The 21,001-nt window shown below is 41.2% G+C and overlaps 1 protein-coding gene across 2 annotated transcripts in view; it reads left to right on the forward strand.

The window, feature by feature from the left end:
• Positions 1–21,001, forward strand: part of NFKB1 (nuclear factor kappa B subunit 1) — a 57,001-nt gene that overhangs the window by 32,997 nt on the left and 3,003 nt on the right. For both annotated transcript variants that reach the window (XM_084516645.1, XM_084516646.1), the window contains exons 8-20: positions 1,067–1,225; positions 3,099–3,203; positions 5,077–5,168; positions 5,744–5,882; positions 8,299–8,421; positions 9,213–9,308; positions 10,072–10,266; positions 12,407–12,548; positions 15,321–15,435; positions 17,515–17,716; positions 18,777–18,946; positions 19,795–19,897; positions 20,751–20,872. In XM_084516645.1, coding sequence (XP_084372771.1) covers positions 1,067–1,225; positions 3,099–3,203; positions 5,077–5,168; positions 5,744–5,882; positions 8,299–8,421; positions 9,213–9,308; positions 10,072–10,266; positions 12,407–12,548; positions 15,321–15,435; positions 17,515–17,716; positions 18,777–18,946; positions 19,795–19,897; positions 20,751–20,872 — 1,763 coding nt within the window. The remainder of the gene's footprint in view (positions 1–1,066; positions 1,226–3,098; positions 3,204–5,076; positions 5,169–5,743; positions 5,883–8,298; positions 8,422–9,212; positions 9,309–10,071; positions 10,267–12,406; positions 12,549–15,320; positions 15,436–17,514; positions 17,717–18,776; positions 18,947–19,794; positions 19,898–20,750; positions 20,873–21,001) is intronic.

Raw genomic sequence — 21,001 nt, forward strand, 5'->3', positions numbered from 1 at the left:
TACGGAACAAATTTCTTCCGTAGTTGCCTGTACCCTCCTCGACACCTACATTTCATTGCTCTAATCCTGTTTAGTAAGCTTATAACTAGAGTCATTTTGTGTTATTGCTGTAAGACATGATATCACAGAATTGTAGGGGTTGGAAGGGACCTCAAAAGATCATCAGGTCCAACCCCCCTGCCAAAGCAGGTTCCCTAGAGCAGGCTGCCCAGGTAGGTGTCCAGATGGGCCTTGAATATCTCCAGAGAAGGAGACTCCACAACCTCCCTGGGCAGCCTCTCCCAGTGCTCTGTCACCCTCACCATGAAGAAATTCTTTTGCATGTTGGTGCAGAACTTCCTGGGCTCTATCTTGTGGCCATTACCCCTTGTCCTTTCCCCACAAACCACTGAAAAGAGGATGGCCAAATACTTCTGTCTCCCACACTTCAGGTATTTATAAGCATTGATGAGATCTCCTCTCAGTCTTCTTTTCTCCAGGCTGAACAGACCCAGGTCTCTCAGCCTTTCTTCATAGGGAAGATGCTCCAGGCCCCATATCATCTTTGTGGCCCTCCACTGGACTCTTTTTCCAGGAGATCCCTGTCTTTTTTGTACTGGGGAGCCCAGAACTGGATACAGAATATCCTTAAGTAACCATGGAGACTTTCTTTGAGAATACTTGTTCAGTTCAGCTGTGTTCCCTGTAAAAGCTGTGGTCTACATTGCTTTCAGGAATCATATAAAGGGGCCGGCCTACTCTTTATCACTTTAATACGTGGCATTCAAGTGTGCTTAGGAGCAGCCTCTGTCCTTGTCACAACCGTTTTAAATTGAGAGCAGAAAATAGTCATTTTCTATATGTCTCTTAATTATATAATTTTTCTTAAATAATATCTTATTCATGAACTGCAAGATGAATACAGTATATTGTGAACAGCTCCTTCTCTCCGAATAAAAAGATAGAAGCCAATGGATACTAAATGAAAATGTTTCCTTGCTACTGGTGCTTTTTGATAGTAATGTTTGGAAAATGCACAGTCCCCCACCCTTTGCGTTAATTCGTGTGTACTATTTGTTGGTTCCAGAACGAGAAAGAGAAATTATTCGTCAGGCAGCAGTACAGCAGACTAAAGAAATGGATCTCAGTGTGGTGCGTCTTATGTTTACAGCCTTTCTCCCTGACAGCAATGGCAGTTTCACACGGAGACTTGATCCTGTTATATCAGATGCAATATATGACAGCAGTAAGTGTCTTTGGCTTTAACTACCTTTTCAATAAGGGGCAAGCTTTTTACATACAAAAGTAATATGTAGATACTGCTATAGCTAGGTAGCCCATGGATATTGGCCCCATGACTATCCAAGTACACATGGTATCATTCTGTTTTTAATAGGTATTAATGTAAGCCCCAAAGGAAGCCTTTATTTTGCTGTTAGCATGTTTAATCCTGCCATCTGTATTGTGAGGATTGTGTAAATTCTTCCTATATTGTGTTTGAATTTTGCAGACTTGTCTTGTTTTCAATTGCTGTTTGTGGCAAAGCCTTGTCACACAAGATGTGGGGAAAAACTTAACTTTACTTCAGTCTTTCTTGAGAATTACACGCTTTTCAGTTTTGCTGGCCATCTGCTTGCCCTTGTTTTCTTAGACTAAAACAACCAGAGTTTTTGATCCATTTATGTCCTCTGGACCCGTCAGTATTTTTATACCTGTGTTACATCTCTCAATTTGCCTCTTTTCGAAGTGAATCTTTTCGCTTTGTTTCTCCTTGTGCCTTTGGATTATACTTACTCATTTCATTTGAACCCTTTCTGCTGTGGGAGTTTTCCTCCCTGTACCTGTGGTTTGCCACGTTCCTGATAATCTTTATTCAATGAGTCAGAAAAAGTACCATTTTCTTTCTTTGTGCAATGGTCGTCAATTATACAGAGTCTGGATGAAAAGGTATTAAATGCAGCTGTTCTAAAGCTTCTGTAGCGTGTTGCCTGCTATTAGGTGGAGAATGCAGGCCCAATTTGTGTTTGTTCACTGTGTGAGAAACCATGATGTCTGATATTCGTACGGCAAACGTGCCCCTTATTTTCTGGATGAGAAGACAGTTTTTTCATCTGCAGGTTGCGGTGATTTGCCTAATAGTGTCTTTAAGGAATACTGATTTTCAATACTAACCATTACAGATTCCATTTGTTTTCTTACTCCTAAGTACATAATGATAGGGAGTATTGGTAAAGCAAAGAGGAAGAGGAGGACAAAGCATGAACAGAGACAGAGTGTTTATCAAGCCGTATAGAAAAACTATTGAAGTTATCCTATCCTTATGAATCTGACCATAAAAATTTTGACTCCAACTGAGGAGAATAATAGAAATGGAAAATATGCATGTTTCTGTTGTTTAAGTTGCTACATAGCTTTCATTTGCTAGATTTTTAGCTCCCAAGGTGAACTCTTGTTTGTTGATTCCAAAAGATTATTTTTTTTTCCCTGATGTCCTTTTTTGAACCATCCAAGTCCTTTCCACAGAGAGGACGCAATTTGTCGCATAATTGTCCATCACGCATGATTTAATTATCAGATGATAGCTCTATCTCAAGAACCCATAGGTGTCCATTGCTGCCTCTGCTAAGATCTGTGGAGGTGAGCCTTTTGATCGCAGTCTGGTATGTTGGTCAGGGACTGAGGTTGCTTTCAAGTAAGCCACAGTGCAGAGCAAGCATTGCATATTGCATTAACCTAGTGACTTAAAGGTAACAGCTTTCAGCAGTGTCACATTGCAAAGAAAACAGGAAAGAAAATGTTCTCTTGTAATGCTCTCTTGTCATAAAGTTAGCACTAATGCAGGATGCAGGTCACTGCTCTGTTTTTGTACTAACACTAATTGTGCTGGAATGGCCAGGGCCTTATTTTATAGTTAACAGTTCACTCAGAGCTTAGAGCATACAAGATTACACCCGTAAGATGAAAAACTGTTGATTCATCCTTTTTAAGTCATAGACAAATTTAAGTAGGTTGAATTGGTGGCTTGTCTTTGTGTTGCATTTGTGTGTTTTTATTTTTACTTTATGTAATCTAAAATTGTTGTGAAGTTAAACATTTTTAAAATCTTTTCCTTTCAATAGAAGCTCCCAATGCCTCCAACTTAAAAATTGTAAGAATGGACAGAACGGCAGGGTGCGTAACAGGAGGGGAAGAGATTTACCTTCTCTGTGACAAGGTTCAGAAAGGTAAGTGTCCTGGGTATTGTAAGGCACACCGGGGGTTCATCTGGAGTAACGCATGAGAACTGCTGGGCTGCCTTACTATTCTCCTCTTCTGATAGCACAGCAGGATGTGTAAGTGCTCAGCCTTTCTGGAAGCCAGGCCAGCAGTCCAGAAAATGAATAAATCAAAATAGGCTCGCAAAGCAAATTCAGCGTTTATTGCCTCCCCAGAGACCATGTGATCAACATTGTTCTTCTCAAATTTCTGCCCTTCCCATGTTCTTTTTTTTTTTTTTTTTTTGTGGGTAATGGGTTCTGGGTGATCTTTGATTCCATTATCTCACACCTGCTCTGAATTATTCTAAAGTTTCTGATTTATTATTAAGTTTCTGACTATAAAGGGTAAGTATGAGCATTCATTATTAATCACCAGTGGGAACTGAATGTTTTCAGTGCTGCTGCTAATAACTTCATTTTTACCTATATGCTAATGGTAGAGATTACTCAGGGTTATCTGATACTTCTTACACACTTGTTTTAGTAATCTCTGCTCGTGGCTATGAATGTGTCAGGATTGGGCTCTTAATGGTTTATGTGGTTGTAGTATTTGGGCTCAACTAAAAAGAAAAAAATAAACAAGGAGTGGGGTAAACCCTTTGCATTTTTCAGCTGTAGGTGATACCTGGAACTCCCTGGTATAGATTGGATGGCAGAGCAAGTGCCCAGTTCTCACCTGTTTGCAATGAGTCTCTGCTCGTGTTGTTAAAATCGTGTTGCTGCTTTCCATTAATGCAGGCTATCCTCTTCCACCTCTCTTCCCTGCCATGTTCTTCTACCAGTTTATCAGGAGAGAAAGAGCACTTTGGGGGCTTTGAAAAAAACTGTTTTCTTCAGTAGTGTGTATACCCTCTGCTTTCAGGAGAACTGAGATGAAACGTTAATCTTGTGCACAAAATAAATAAATAAAAGTCTGACTCAGTGGAAGCCCCGAGGTGGGGTTTCCCCTCAGCCCTAGTGGGGTTTCCCCTGACCTCACTGCTCTCAGAAACCTCCTGCCTGAAGGAACTTGAGCATGCAGGACAGCAGGGCTGGAAGCAGTGGTTTGCAATCTTGAGACTAGCAGGTGGTGGATCGGAGGAAGCAGTCTGCCTGCTCCAAAAGCATGTCCTGCTTCAGACACCCCACAAGAAAATAGTTTTGCTATTATTTCTTCTCCTCAGAGGTGCTGGGGAAGGAATATGCGAGCGTGGTATTTCCCAAGCTCTCCTAAAAACATGTAAATTAGTAACCAAACAGAGAACGAAAGAAAAGTTGTTTAGAGGAGCAGAAGCCAAGTCTCACGTTTATGGCGTGGCCTGTGCTGTGTTTGGGGCGTGAGGGATCGCTGCTGACGAGCTGCTCGCTCACACCTCTGCCGTCTGGCTGAGCCGCAGCTCCGCATGGCGCTCTGCCAGCAGCAAGCGGAACTTGAACTGTGGCACTTCGGGTTTTGCTACAGTTTTCTGAACTGAAACTGCTGGAGGAGAGGGGGTGGTTTCTACAGTTCATGCTTCAAGTTCTCCCCTCCCTACACGCTTGTTCCAAATAAAGCTCCTCTGGAATGTTTGCTAGCCCTAGAGTAGGAAGAGGTAGTGAACCTAATTCTCCTTTTACTGCTCAGGAAACAGAGAGCAACATCAGTGAAGTCATTAGAATCAGGCTGATCTAAAACTGATGTCAAAAATGGGTTATCTGTGTTGTTTTCATAACATGGATAACGATGATTCATGCATTATTCATGTAATATTATCACCCCGCTAAAAAGTAACCGTGTTGATTTTTATCTGAAATAAACTTAGCCAAAGGTTAAACAAATGCACAAACATCCCAACGTTATTGTTTCTTTCACTCTTTGCAGATGATATTCAAATACGTTTCTATGAGGAGGATGAGAATGGTGGTATGTGGGAAGGCTTTGGAGACTTTTCTCCTACAGATGTACATAGGCAGGTAAGTAACAGAGCATTTGCCATTTGTTAATGGTTTTCTGATCTTAAGAAACCAGGGTTATATTATAATTAGAAAATTAGGTGAAAACCTCTATATCCCCTACTAACCTCTTCAGTCCCTGTCTTTTGTTGGCTACTTCCTAATAATAACAGAATCTTAACTGTTCTTTTAAGATCTAAGGAATGTAGTTGTAGGAAATCAGGAGAGAGATCACTTGCGTTAAACATACACCAGTGCGAATTGGGATAGGATATATAGAAAACTCTCACAGCTCCTATGAGGATGCTGAGAAAGCCACAGAGTAGATGCTCAATGATGAGGGGAGAAGCAGTGTGGTACTAACACACATGGCAAGGCGATTCCTGGCGGTTCTGTCTTTCACAAAAGACTTTAGGACTCTAACTCAAAGGTACAGCTGAAAACTGAAATGGAAGTTTGTTGTGGCAGCAGCCTTTCGCAAAGAATTTTTGACTCCCTAGTAATGAACCAACTCCCACAAAAATAACACAAATGTACATGCAGTTGCCAAAAACCACTGTCCGTGACAAACGCACTTATCATTGTTTCCTTCACAGTTTGCTATTGTGTTTAAAACACCCAAGTATCGAGATGTCAACATCACAAAGCCAGCCTCTGTATTTGTACAACTGCGTCGGAAATCTGATCTGGAAACAAGTGAACCAAAGCCCTTTCTTTATTATCCGGAAATCAAAGGTAATTCATTAAACCCACTTTGTATCCCAGATACAGAAACTGCAAGGTCCCTAGGAATACTGTTAATAGGATAGGACATGTGTTGAGTGAAACATTTTTTGTAGTTATTATTTTTAGAAAACAGGATATTTGTTGCCTTGTTTTGTGCAGAGCTAATAGGAAAACTGTTACCTCTGTTATGGCTTATTGGTTTCTGTTGTTGTTGGGCTGGTAAGCAGTAAATCTGTGTCTTTCTACTGAGCCTTACTCTGGGTAAGTTTCCTATATGCCTGTTCATACAGTAGATGGCACTCTCTTCTCTGAGTTTCTGCAAAATAATATTTGAGGACATCTTGCTCTCAGTACTTTCAGTTGAAACCTTAAACTGAAGACTGGTTGGTATCTGGTGAAAAAAGTATATATTTTCCAGTTCTCTTCTTTCACCATCATGCCTCACAAGTTCTTTAATGTTTTTGAATTTTCCAATTGCCTATGCTGCCTAATGAACCCGAGACCCTTTTTGTAAGAGTAGGGAAAGTGCTGTTTCAACCTCTTAGGGTAAAATGCTAGTTAGCTAGCTGAGGCAGAACAGCTGGCATCAGACGTGCTTCCTGAGTTGTTAGCGAGAAGTCTAACCAGCAAGTCTGTGCCCATTCAACTCTTCTATGTTTCAAATGAGTTTGATGTGAAAGACAGCATCAATATGTTTTTAAATATTATTAATGTAAAGATACGGAAATACCTTGAGGTCCCAGTCAGAATTAGTGTTTTGTTGCACTGATAGTCTACCTCCTTAACAGTTAACCTGCCTGCAGTTTGTGCTGTGAAGTCCTACTCTTGCAAGTTTGCAGTACCTCATTTGGAGCCATGCTGAAATCAGTGCCCTGTCAAACTCTGAAATATGTGTGCATCAGTGCTAAGGGGCTAAGCTGAGGAGAGGGGAGGTGGGAGTTGTACAGCTGAATCTATTTTGCACTTAGTATAATAAAATAGCAGAAAGCTTGACTTTTCAAAATCTTCCAGAGTAGCTAGAAGATCTTGTATCAGTAATGATTTAAGGAATCCCTTGCACAAGTTTTATGGAGATGAAATGTCTAACTGCAGAACAAAGTTGTTAAATGTGAAGCAAACTTTTTTTTATGAACCTCTCAAGTAAAATTAATTCAGTATTATGTGCATTTTAGGATGCCCTATACAATCTGATCATAAAATTACCATTTAGGGTCTGTATTTTTCCCCTGTTGCAAGTGTTCAAATGAACTTAGACATGTGTATGTGGATTTTTTGTTTGTTTCTCTGACTAGATTGCTCTCTAGAGTTTTCTCTCCTCGTCAGTGTGAGTATGCCTGGTGCGTGCATGCATACGTACTTACAGATCATGTATGCCTGGGAATAATGCACTTCTACTTTTCAGTGTACTGTTCCATGTAGTCAGCTGTCCAGTTTGATGCACTGACTGATGTGGCTGTGCATGTAATTTCTTTTTGTCGTATGTTTGTTGAAAACTAATAGATCATTTATTGAAGGTGGTTTGTATGTTCTTTTAACAGTTTTAGTGGGTTTTAACCTTGTAATCTTTGTATCCCTGTACAGATAGTTTTTGTCGTGCCATTTTCACTTTCTCAGTCACTGGGATACTTCTTCTAAACCTTTGTGTTTTGCTTTCCAGTAGGTCTAAGGATTATTTTTTACTTACATGATAAAATTCTTAGTTTTTTTGCCTACTTCTGCTCCGCATGGTTTGACGGTATTATATCCTGCCTGAAAATAAGCTGTCTTTATTCTGTTGGCCTTTCTGTTAATTTAAGTAAATCATTTCAAGCAAATGTTCTTTTCTACATTTCTCATCATCCTTAACCTTAAACAAAAGTTTAAGGGGCACTGCAGGTGCTCTGAGCCGTTGGAGATCAGTGTCTTGTGATTTGCTGACCCTTTTTTATAAGTGTCTGTTTCTGAAATGGATTTGTTTAGTGGAGGAACCTGTGCCTGTATTCCCCAAAGATGAATTTTCTTGAGCAAGTATTTGGTTCAAGGCACTTGTGCTGATTTATGACTTCACTTAGACATTGAAGAATTTGGAGGCCACTGGACAGGAGCTGCTGTTGAAGGAAGCTCTGAGCCTCCCAGGACATTTCTGCACGTGTCCCTCCCAGTCTGGGCATGAGGCACCTGACAGAACAGCAGAGGCCACGTGGGCCTGAATGATGCTGTCAGTCTGGCTGGGGACTTGGCGATATCTTGATTCTCACTGCTCCATTATGTACAAGATTGTTCTGTGTGGGGCTAGAAGTGAGTTTATTCTTCTACAGCACTCCTCATTTTCCCTTATAAACTAGTAATTTTTACTAGTAATTTGTGAATACTCCTCCTTTTCTGTGCATGGCCACTACTAAGCGTGACTCCTTTTTCCGTCTGTTCCTTCTCACCTGAAACGCAGATAAAGAAGAAGTGCAAAGAAAACGACAGAAGCTCATGCCAAACTTCTCAGATGGCTACGGAGGAGGCAGCGGCGCAGGAGGAGGTGGCATGTATGGCGGGGGAGGCGGCGGGGCTGGCTCTGGTAAGACAGCGGTTTGGGGGGGAAGAGGGACAGGGGTTCTGCTTTGAGAGGCTGCAGATAATTATTCTGATTATAAAAATGAAATGAGGAATTCACCTGCTTCTAGTGAGATGAGATCTGACTCTCCCATCTTTATACCTGGTATAAAGGAGTAATTCCTGGAGGAATTTAGCAAATTAACCCTGTTACTGCAAAGCATTATTACAAAATTCGAGATCCTTTATAGTAATTTTCTTGCTGTGCTCTATCTATTGAAACCTGAGCATATCTGAGATGCAGGATATAAGAGCAATGCTTTGATTTCTTGCAGCAGAGCACTGATGAGCAAATGATCAGCAAATGCCATCTGAACTACAATACAAGTAGCCCTTTTTTCAGAGAAGGGTGTAGAGCAGTAGTTTTCAAATCATGACATGCATTGCTAGCTGCACACGTACAACGTAACACCAAATACAAATCTGTTCTAATCACAGTGATTTACACCGTGGAGACAACTTGCAAGGTTTCAGTTGAGTTTTAAAGGCGTTGTACTAGTGATATTACATGGGTGAGGTCTTAGAGATTTGGGGACTGAGAACCACTAGTCAGCCATCTAAAATTTCTTTGGGTTTTTGAAGGGGGGTGACAGAGTGCACCTTCAGTTTGGAAAATTCGTTTGAAATGGATGGAATAAACCACAAAATGCGTAGAAAATAAAATTTCATCTCTTTAGTCTCAGTGCTCTTCTAGATTGCATTTTCATCGTTTCAGGGTGTCATTCTGTTAATTCTTAATCTTTTTCCTTTCTTTAGGGTTCAGTTATCCTTCGTACGGTTACTCAGCTTTTGGAGGGATGCATTTCCACCCTGGCACAACAAAGTCCAATGCTGGAATGAAACATGGCAACGGTAAAGATGTCATTCTTGCAACAGTTTAATTGAGTTTCACCGTCTTTTTCTTTTACAGTATGAGCTGAGGCTATGCATGTTTAACAATGTGCTGTGATGCAGGTTTAACTTAAGTGTGCTGTGAAGCAGTCACCAAAACTCCTCAGCATGCTTTATATATTCAGTGTACGCTTCAAGCAACAGCCCTTTCTCTTGCTTGAATGTGCTGACTAGGGTGTGACCAAAGTATTAGACCAGATAAAAGGTATCTTCCTTTGTTGCCAGAGTCTGGTGCTACACAGTAGCCAGAAGAAATAGCATAAGAATCAATGGAAAGGTTAAGTTAATAATAAGCACGTCCCTGTCTTCCTAAAATAGAGACCCACGTGAAATCTACTTGTTGAATATTCTGTAGTTATTTCTGAATTCTGAGGGATGAATTTGCTGTCAGAAAGGCAAAAGTATATCTGATTATTCTGGTAGATTTCCTGGGAATACTTCAGACTTGTTGTACTTTCAAAGAAGAGGTATTCCTGTTGTTGGCATATAAAAATTTTCCTGTAAAGCAGAGGCTGGCAAAGACATAATCACTTTAGAGCAAGTTACATTGCTCCATCCATCCTTGTCAGTTGGCATCTGGAGTATTATGATTCACGAGTGTTTAATGGTAACACCCATATGAAAGTAAATTTTCTGCACAGTTCTTCAGGGTTTGTTTGTGGCTATCATTTGCATAAAAAAAGCAGGAGTATTGAACACTAATGGTATTAATTTCTGTTTGCAGGACTGTCAAATTGCACAGCTGAAAAAGATAGGAAGAGATCTGATAAACCAAGTGACAAATGCAACACGGAACATGATGTGAAAATGGAAACTATGGAGACGAATGAGTGCAGAACCTCTGGTGTAAATGAGGAGAAGGAGGAGGATGCTTCATCCTGCAGAGGTGAAGTAAATGAAGCAGATTGCAGGTGGCAAGGTAAGTGAACAAATAAATACATGAGATGAGGTAGCTTAGCCAGCTGGGCACATTTAACACTGCATTGTAATAAACCTGTCTGAGGTTCACTGAAAACAGTGGCAGTACTTGGAATACTATTCACTGGTTGACTTGGCTTTTGATATTTGATAGGCTTTAATGGATGAGTATAAAGAATGTCTGTGTGATTTTTGTGTAGTTCTTCCTTGTAATTCTGCTGTTAAATTGCATGTGAAGTAGCATGAAAGGTTTGAATTTAAAATGTAAACCTTATTTGTTTCTATGCAACGAGTACACAGTAAAATAACAGTCTGGTAGCAAACCTTTTATGCATCAAACCAGCGAACAAAAGGGGAGGAAGGCAGGAGTAGTTAGTAAGAATGGTTTAGAAGTAGATTTTAAATAAGTGAAAACTACAAATCACCCTTTCACAGGCAGCAAGACTTCCTTTCCTGCATGTCTACAGGCTATTTTTTTCTAAAAAGTTGCTAGTCACTTTTTTAAAGGTCTTGAGTAACCATGCTTCTCATCACATTAAAAAAAGAAAACAACAACAATTGAATTAGAGACATGGTAGTGGTAAGAACTGAGAGATAAGGATTATTTTTTTTTGTTTGCTTTCAGCAAGTGCAATGTGATCTAGACCACTTCTGTTGTTCTGTTCTTGGTCAGGGAAGAGAGCATGTTATCTTTTGGGTATCAGTCCTCTGTGACACTTGCTATTAACAGCCCTGCAGATCGTGGCTTGGGAAACCAGAGCTGCGTAGTAGATAGGTTGTATTTGTAAAAACCTCCAAGGTGTAGCCTCTTGTGGTCTGAGGAGCGGATGGTGCTCTAGAGAAAAGGTGAAGAACTTGCTGCTTGTGGTTCTGGTTGTGATGATTCCTGTGACTGACTCAAAGAGCAAAATCTTTGGCTGATATGTGAAGTAAAATAATTTCACTTTAAAGAGTCGCCAAGGAGAAACCTGTATTGTTGTTACTGAGTAATGTACATTGTAGGCAGGCAGCTGGCTGTTTCTTTTCCTTATCTATTGTAATTGCATGAAAGGAGACAATTTCAGTTTCCAGATTACGTGAAGAATAGGTGCCGAAGAACAGGCTCCATGAAATGGCTGCTGCAGGTTAGAACATCGTAGTTTTTAGACTGAAAGATGCTATCTTCTGGTATTTTGAAGGGTATTTTTTCTGTGTGCTTGCCATGGGGAAAGCAGAGGTTCAGCATCCAATTTTTTGGACATATTCTATGAGAAAAGACAAAATTCCTCAACACCCTTTACCTTGGATATGTTGTGAACATAACATCTATTTAATCCCGTTACTTAGTGTTAAGAGGTAAACAGCAAATAACAATGTATCAGTCTAGGCACATAGCATAGGAACTGCAGTGATCTGTGGGACAGCACAATAAGCTTCATGGATAGCTGAGTAAGCTGTGGGCTCACAGAAATGATGTGTTCATGTTCACCAGGGATATACATCTGAGACCAAATCCCTGGTTATGTGCAGCTGGAAATCCTGGGTATTCCCTCCCTACGTGTGCTTTAAATGACAACATCTGTTTTACTTGTTTGCTGTTAGTGATTTCGAACCTTACATGGTTTTACAGAAACATGAAACTGTTGATAATACAGGCTGGTTTCGGATGATACTACTTCCCAGAATGACAACTGTGGTTTGAAAGTTCATCTGTTTCATTTTCGCTAGTTTCTTGCCAATACAGAACCACAAAGGTATTGGCAGAGCAGCTAGGGTGACCTTTTAAGTGTTCTATGGACAAGAGTCCTTAGTTGTTGTTTGTATCTAAGATCCAAGTTTCTGCTTCTCTTGTTTCATTGCACACAAACACATGTAAATGGCATGAATTCAGTGCCACTCAAACTAAAGGTGGCTTCCAGAGTTTCAGCATTTCCAGGGTTCCTACTGCCTGAATGCTCAGAGTGCACCTCCGTTTCCTTCCCAGGGACTCATTCCCTCTGTCCTTTCCTCTCAGCAGTAATTAACAACCTGTCTCAGTGAATCAGCAAATAATGCTTCTGGTTTGCGCTTTGTATTTCCGTGGCAGCACAAACCCCTGCCAAAAGAGGGAGGTGCTGCAGGGAAGACAACCGAGCTGATGGAGACCAAACTTTGCCTTGCAGATGGTCCCTTCCTGGAGAAGGCGATGCAGCTTGCCAAGCGCCATTGCAATGCTCTCTTTGACTACGCTGTAACCGGAGATGTGAAGATGCTGTTGGCTGTTCAGCGCCATCTCACCGTTGTCCAGGATGATAACGGAGACAAGTAAGTCATTGCTGGCAAGGACCTCTGCTTGCTGGCTTGAAAGTCCCCTCTTTGAAGGCTGTCAGTTTGTCCCATCTCCTGTGGGTGCTGGTCATGGATTACAGCACCACTAATCAAATCAACATCATTCCCCTTCCTGCTGTTTGGGAGAGGTACAGGTGCAACTTAGAAATTTGTGCTGCTTTTGCAGAAAAGTGGCTTCCATCACAATGTTTGTTGATCCAGTACCCCTCAGAAAACAACCTGTGTGTGAGGGTGTGTCAAGGATGCTGTGAGTTGGCCTGCCTTCCTTTTACTTCCAGTCGTTGCAGTGTGAAGTGCTGTGCTCGCATCATGAGACACAGCTGATGGGGATCATCAGCTTTGTGCTGAAGGAGAGTGGCCTGCTTTTTATTCCATGCAAATCCTTAACTTTGTAACTTTGTCTTGTGTCTGTATTGTACCGTTGTCTTCCACAAGATTGCGTGAAATTTCGGGGGGTGCTTTGCTACTAATATTTCCTGACCAGCCCTTCAATAACACGAGCTGGAGTAGAAATCCATTTTGCTGCTCTACAGCTATGCACATTCTGTGGGACTCAAACTGAAATACAGCAAGGAACTGATTATTAGTAGTTATTTAAAAGCAAATTCAATGGAAGTGATTCTGAAGACAAACAAAGATAACCTCTCTTGGATAAGCAAGTGACATTTTCACATTGTCACTGTTTTAGCTGGCAGGCTTTGGGCAGCCCCTGTGCAATCTCTTATGTTTCCTTAAATTGCAGTATTTTGAACAGTAGAAGCCATGCGAGCCTGAAGGTCTCCAACTAGATGGAAAATTACAAGTGGCTGAAACAGGCCTGCCCTACTGTTTGATTATGCAGTGAGAGGCTACTGCTTTCACTCTGCTTTCAGTGAAAACGGGCCTCAGATTACTGATAAACAGTGTACGTAAATACTGCAAAATCACACCTAGCTCCTTGCTTTGCTTCCCAATTGGCAACCCAATGTCTGCTTTGAGGAAAGCAGCAGTATGGATGAGGCAGGTGCTAGCAATAAAGCCTGCTAGCACTTGGGACGATACAGCTTCTGCCTGTGTTTGTTGTTGGGTTTTTGTTTGATTTTTGGAGGGGAAGGAGTACTGATCTCAGTCCTAGCAAGCAGGACCTACATTTAAACATCGGTAAGGTGCTACCCAGATTTGGATTTGCAGGGCATTTCAACAAAGTCAAAGTACTTAATTGTAATGGTAAATAGTTTCAAGATGTACCTGCAAGTGTGCGAGGCTCAAGCTCATGTGGCCTTTCTCCTGGGAAGGATTTTAGTCTATGAGCATGTAATACATATACATAACTCTGCAGCTATTTAACAGAACAAAGTTTTGGTGACTGCTTTGCAGCTCTCTCAGAGGAGCTGTTAAAAAAAAAAAAAAAAAAAAAAGCCAAATTTCATAAATCAGTTCTGCCAAACATTCATTTTAGTCATTAAAATTTTGTGGCAAAGACTATAAATTTTTTGCTTAAGCCATTAAAGAAATGTTGCTGACAACTGTTTTGCTGATCTTTCATCAGAGTAGTCTTGAGGGAATGAAAATACCTTCATTGGGACCCTGTGTTGTGTTTTATGGCTTTGAGACAAAATACATTAGCCTGTGATTAGCATATATTTGCCGTGAGCACACAGCAGCACTCACCCGCTGTTACTGCGTTCGTATCAGTGCCACCAATCTCGTCCGAGGCATTGCAACACTTTGCCTCCACGGGGCTAAATTAAAATATTTGCTACAGGAAAGAGAATTAAAGGCAATAGAAGAACAAATTGTTTCTAAGGTGAGATGTCCTGTGCTGATGTTGTGTGCCTCCAGCAGTATGCTAAAGAGTCTAGAGGCTGGCCACATCAGCTAAGGGAGAGCTTGCTAAGGTATGTGCCAAAACAGAGGGCATGGCTTTGAAATGACATCTCAAGGCAACAAGACAAATGGAGCTCCTGTGGAGAGGGGCAATGAGATTCACGATGAGATTCACAATGAGATTCACGTGCTTTTCTCCTGGCAGTTTTTCAAGGCCAGCCACTCTGGCTGGAGCTGGCTCTGGAGCAGAGCACAGGAAAGGCTGCTGCGTCAGCCCAGTAGAAGTGGAGCCTTGCTATGCAGAGTAACTCACGTCCTAAAACAGTTTTTTCCTTCAGCATGACATCTCTGGCCACTGCTGCAAATCCTGTGGCTGTTAGTCACCAGCCTGAGGCCCTAGTCATTTTTCTGTTTGAAAAGGAAGAAAAGAAAAACCCACAGAGCTGGGGAAACCCCCAAGGGAAAATCTGCTTGGGTGGTAGAGACTTGTGGAAATTCTGGAGGAAGGTTTTAACAGTAAGAGATGTTCATGCGCTGTGTAGTTCAAAACATGAAGAGAAAAAAAAAAAGAAAAAAAAAAAGGCAAAAAATCTGGGGATTTCAAACAAGTTCTGAGACAATTCTTACATGATAAAAAGATTTTACTTATTAGGCTAGTAGTTAAGTCATACTCAGGAAAAGCAAAATCCAACCTGATTCTGCTTTTGTGATTGAAGGGTTAAACACAGCTATCTTCTGATTAGCCTTTTTTAATGTTGGGATTTGTTTTAAGTGCTGCTCTTTAGTGCTGGATTCACAACTTCTACTAGTCAAATGTTTCTATCAGAATACAATCAGATGTACAACAAAATCTTAGACTTTATGTAATACATTTGAAAATACTTAAATAATCTGTTAAATATCTGAAAATAATCTGAAAACAATGTTTTTGTTTTGTTTCAGCGTCCTTCATTTAGCAATTATCCACCTTCACACGGAACTGGTTAAAAACCTCTTGGACGTGATCCCAGATTTGAATTATAGCGACATTATCAACATGAGGAATGACCTTTATCAGGTACGCTGTTGTGCTGGGATAGGTGACGTTGATCATTCTGCCAGAAAAAATTGTGCTACTTGCTGTCTTATTTTTCTTCTGTTCATTGGAGTGAGCCCAGGTCAGACTATAATGCCAACCAGCTGAGAAATTCACAGAGGAACGCAGTGACACGTTGTAAGGTGGTGGAAGAACAAGAGCTTGTTTTCACTGTTTTAATTCATAACTCCCCTTGACGTTGAGAGAAACATCTCCATGTGTTTATTGTAAACAGACCCCCAATACTAAATCCTGCAGTCCATGTCTTCATTATTTGGCTTGTCTGTGATTAAACCAGTGGTATGGATTACAGCCAACTCCGGGCTCTTTTAAACTTTTTAATGTAGGATAACTCAGGATGAGTTGACAGTTGCTGTGAAAGCTGTAACAAACTCTGCCTTTCCTGTAGCCCAGGTCGTATCTGTGCCCATCATATGAGCACCAACATTTCCTTTCCATTTCTTGGTTCACAGTGTATCAGGAAACAAAGAAAAACATCCCCGTGTCTTTTACCTAGTAGGAAAAGAACTCTTAGCAGCCTGGCACAGTTTTCTCTCAACTTGATCTACGACACAGTCTGAGCTTTTTGTATTGTAACTCAGATGGACTTTAAAAAGAGCTGTGGAATCCTGCCCGTAAAAGAAACTCTTTTCAAGTGTGTGCACCATTCAGTTGTCCCAAAGGGAGCCAGCTGGACTTTGCATGGCAGCACTCTTGACATTTGTGCCGTTTCCTTCTGTTCAGCTTCAAGCTGTAAATGGCAAAGCCAGGACTTTATGCTACGCAGATAATCCCAGAGGGTTTATTTTGACTTTTTTTGTTCTCTTTCACATTTCATTTTTATGTTCACATAAAGGAAGTTTGAAATACGGAAGGCAATGAAAGCAAGAAGATTCTCAATTGAATTCAGTGTGCCCTCTGTTTAACAGAAATAGGAAGCAAAGCTGTGCTCCATGCAAGAAATAAATCTAACTGCCAGGACCTCAACAGCTGTTCTATTTCTGCTTAAACCTTAGGCCAGTGATAGGAGGAAATGTAGGTCTAGGCCAGGATTTTTCTTCTTTACAGATATTCTGAAAGATGAATCCTACACGTATCCTGTAAATTCAGGAATTCATTGCAAATACGTTGGCGATTCTGTTAACAAACACAAGCTTATTGTATGGAGCTGGAATTAGTCCTTTTTATTAGGCATCTGTTAATGTCAGAATAATAGGACAGAGATGGAATCTCGTGCATTTTTTCAGATGATATTAGCATTAGGATTATGATTTCCCAAACCTCACAGGGATGCCTTACTGTTAAATACATCTTTGACAGTGTTAGCCATGATGCTGTTTACTGGCAAGATGGTCAAGAACACAGCATACAGTCAGCATTTGGAAATACCTGAGACCTCGCAGCCTGAGATCCTCTCAGTGCTGCAGGTGTCTTTGTGCAAAAATGGAAAATCTGCAAATAGAATCAGCTAGCTAGGCAAGATGCTGTGTAATCTGCACTTTGATAAGTGCACAGAACAGCAAGCTTTTCTGTCTAGAGTCATTTTAAGGGGTAAGGAGATCCTAAACCTGTGTTTTAGAACCTGCTTTTTAGGAACAAAATTAGAGTATGGTTTACCGAGAAAGGCAGACTTCAAGAGGTTCTAGAAAGCAGACTTCTAGAGGTTCTATGTGCGCTCCTTCTGTGGAGCTTGGCTATGGGGCAGCTGGAAGCAGAGGTACAGCACCTGGGTACAGGGATTATCCCTGGGACACTTCCCCAAGTCCCTTGCACTGCAACTCCTAAATGGCCAGGTGAGTCCCCTGGTCTTAGAGAGTAGGCAATGTCTTTCTTCCCCCCAAAGTCTGAGTGCTGATGGCAGCAAGGTGGCTTTTATTTCAAATAGAAACCCTATCTGTAGTGTGCAGTAGAAAAAAAAGTACATGCATGCAAGCATTTCATCTGTGTGAGCTTTCAAGTGGAGTAACATCTCACACAAGGAGCTTTTGTTGGGTTAAGGGATCTCTGGTCAGTGTTGTGGCTGCTGCTCATCCTCTCATGGCTCACTTCTGTCACTTCCAGACCCCCCTGCACCTGGCGGTAATCACAAAGCAGGCAGAGGTGGTGGAGGACTTGCTGAGGGCTGGAGCAGATGTCAGCCTTCTGGATCGCCACGGTAATTCTGCCCTACATTTAGCTGCTGCTGAAGGAGACGACAGGATTTTGAGTCTACTCCTCAAGCATAAGAAGATACCTTCGATGGTCGACCTTTTCAATGGTGAAGGTAGGGAAGGATGACAGCTGTGTTTTACACTCACCTCCTAGACGAGCACACCACCATTTCTGAGAACAGTGCTTGAAAATCGCACCTTCCCCCTTTGTGCACACGACAACCTTTGCTTTGATGTGCCTGCAGGCACAGTTGAGAGAACATAGATGTGTAGGTTTTCTGGTTATACGGCACGTAATGATTGATAACATCCATATTACACAGTATGGATTTGAACTTTTTGTTACTGTAGATATTTTAATCTCACAGAATTTCAAGCACTGTGTTCCTTCTGGCTTGCCTTATATAAGCACTGCTTAAACATCCTCTTCCCACCCCCTCACCCCCCCCCAAAAAAAAAAGAAGTGGTTCCTCCTTGCTAGTGAATGAAATCCCTTCAAAAATCATTGCTGGACTAGTGTCAAGTTTCACATTTGGCACTTTTTGACCATGCAGAATATAAAATACCCACAGAGACCCAAGTCTCCCACTTTTCAATGGTACAGGTCATCTGAAATTAGTACTCTTGCACTAGATGGTAAAATGTCTGACTTAGAGTGTCATTATGTGATTTAAAAACCTGTGTTAAGTTCCTCAGAATGATTATGTATTTATTTTTACTTTAAAAAAATATATAAGGCTTTATTATTCTTTTTGAGCCACCACAGTTGATTTTGAGGTTATAGGGCTGTCTGACCTTACAGAAACATCAGTTATTCCCCAGAATGTTTCTAGAAGGGATTTAATCTCCTTTAAGGCAAAAAGATGGTCTAGGTGAGCTCTTTAGTTCCCCCCTTTCTGTTCCACCTTCCAATTTGCTTTTTTTTGTGTGTATGGCATTGAGTCACCACCAGCAACACAACCAGTTCCAGTTTGTGCACAAAGAACGTTTTTATTAACACCGTCTTTAGTACATAGAAAAGCAAAGTAAGTCACTTGTGCACAGGTAACTACAGGAACTCTCGGTCATTTTACAGACTCTTAAGGTATGCAACCACTTAAAATCCGATAATTCTGACATGTCTGTACTTTTCAAATATTAATGCACACGACGAATGGGCTTTGTGTTGTGCAGGTCTCTGTGCAATCCACATGGTGGTGATGGCAAACAGCATGTCCTGCCTCAAACAACTGATCGCTGCTGGAGTTAATGTCAATGCTCAGGAACAAAAATCTGGACGGACTGCATTGCATTTAGCTGTTGAACTAGAAAACATCCCCTTGGCGGGCTACCTGTTGCTTGAGGTGAGTGCAGAATTCTCAGGTCTTTTCACTTACGTATTTTAAGTCTCAAAAATATGCCAGTGTTTCAGTGGAACGGAAGTAATGCTTTTTTTCTGTTTATTGCCTTGAGTGCCTAAACTGGGACAACGGCAAAATTATTGCTAACATTACTATTACTTGTTGAGCACTGCCGATGAACCTTTTGCATAAGGTGAGGAATGCAGTTTGTGACCCCGACCTGACTGCATGTGCCGTGTTTAATTTGCACTGCGTAACCCCAGCAGCCCGCAAACCCACTTGGGAACAAGTGAGTCGCTTAGCTTTGCCAGGTGGAATGCGTATGCAGATGTGCACAGAGAGATAGCTGTGTGTATCCATAAATATTTGTCTCAGCTCTTTAACACCTTGATCTTAGCGTGCTTAATTGTGCACGCCCACCATGGTAGCTGCCCTGGGTATCTGCACAGATATGCTGCTACCAGCCTGTCTGATCTCCTGAAGGGCAGCAGGAAGGCAGAGTTCAGTGCACTCCAGATATTGCGGGTAATCAGATAATAAATAGTTTTTTTATTTAATTATTATTACGGGATGCAAAGTGGCTTTTGAATTTTATCTACCTGACTTGTTTGGGTCGATACACTGTGCCTCCTGCTCTAGTTCTGGAGCACACAACCACCATCTATTCATGTGTGCAGAGTTGTAGTTACTTTCTAATTCATTCTTTTCAGACAATGATTAGAGTTTTTATGCAAACAGACGTGGAATGGTGCTTATTTGCACAGTAGCAATGTTTATGGAGACACGAGTCTCTGCAACTGTATGGTATAAATGAATAGCACTTTTCTTTTTCTCTTGCAACACCAACTTAGACTGATGTAGACGTGAACAGCACTACATATGACGGGACAACACCTCTTCACATAGCAGCTGGAAGGGGCTCTACAAAATTGGCAGCAGTTCTCAAAGCAGCAGGTAAGGAATCAGATATTTGCGGGAGCATTTTCTTTAACCGTGGTAGTTCAGGGTAGGAGGCTGCACATGGAAAAGAACGGGTCAGAGCACAAGACAGATGTTAAAGACAGGTTTGCTTCTCCCTGGGGAAGTCCTACTTTCAGGCGCTCTGCTACTCTTTAGCACCATCTAATGGCTAAAAAAGGCAAATTAGTTAGTCATGGCAAAACACCTCTCATGCACTCTTGAAAGCTTTCAAGCATGTCTTGTGTATTTTTTTTCTATCTGAAGAAGCAGAGACCTTGTTACACAGTTGGGATAAGGGTTGGACTGCTTTAAAGACAGAGAAAGAGATCGCTGAAACATAAGCTTGTCTCCCTCCTATTTCATATCACTGTGGTAGAGTTATTTTGAATATTTATTGGAGCATTTTTTCAGTTCTCTTTAGACCCTTAATACCTGAGTTTTCTCCTTTGACACAGAAGTCCAAGCCTCCCAGTGCTCTGACAGCGTGCTTGGTCTTTTAATAATATTCATGCTTTTCTCTGACACTACAAAAAGAAGCACCACAACACTGCTTCAGGATGTACACGGTCCCGTGAGCCAAGAGCAGGACTGGAAGTCAATTTATATAATCAAAATCCTTCTTTGGGCCTTAACATGCTGCTTGCATTTTTTTTTTCCTATCTATAGAGTAGCATTTTTACAGGGACGTGACAGTATTTAACTTTAGCTGATTGATAACATTGTTTGCTGACTTAAACTGTGTTTAGCTTGAGTAGCTAAATTAGCAGATTTGCTATTTGAAACCTAAAATATGTATTTTAAGTATTGAAGCATTTTCTTAGGACTTTCTTGCACTCATGTTTTCCAGGTGCAGATCCTCACATAGAGAACTTTGAGCCACTGTTTGATCTAGAGGATATGAAAGATGATGACGATGATGAAGGAATAGTACCTGGGACAACACCACTGGATATGGCAGCCAATTGTGAGGTATGTGATCTTCCCTCTGTTGTTTTGTTTTGCTTTTTTTAAATATTAGATGATGGTTCAGCTCTCCCCCCCAGTTCCTTTAGTTTCTTCCACAGTCATTTAAATGTTTACAAACTACTGGAGCACCTG

The sequence above is a fragment of the Aythya ferina genome (assembly GCF_964211825.1).
Source record: "Aythya ferina genome assembly, chromosome: 4".
In the NCBI taxonomy this organism is placed as follows: Eukaryota; Metazoa; Chordata; class Aves; order Anseriformes; family Anatidae; genus Aythya; species Aythya ferina.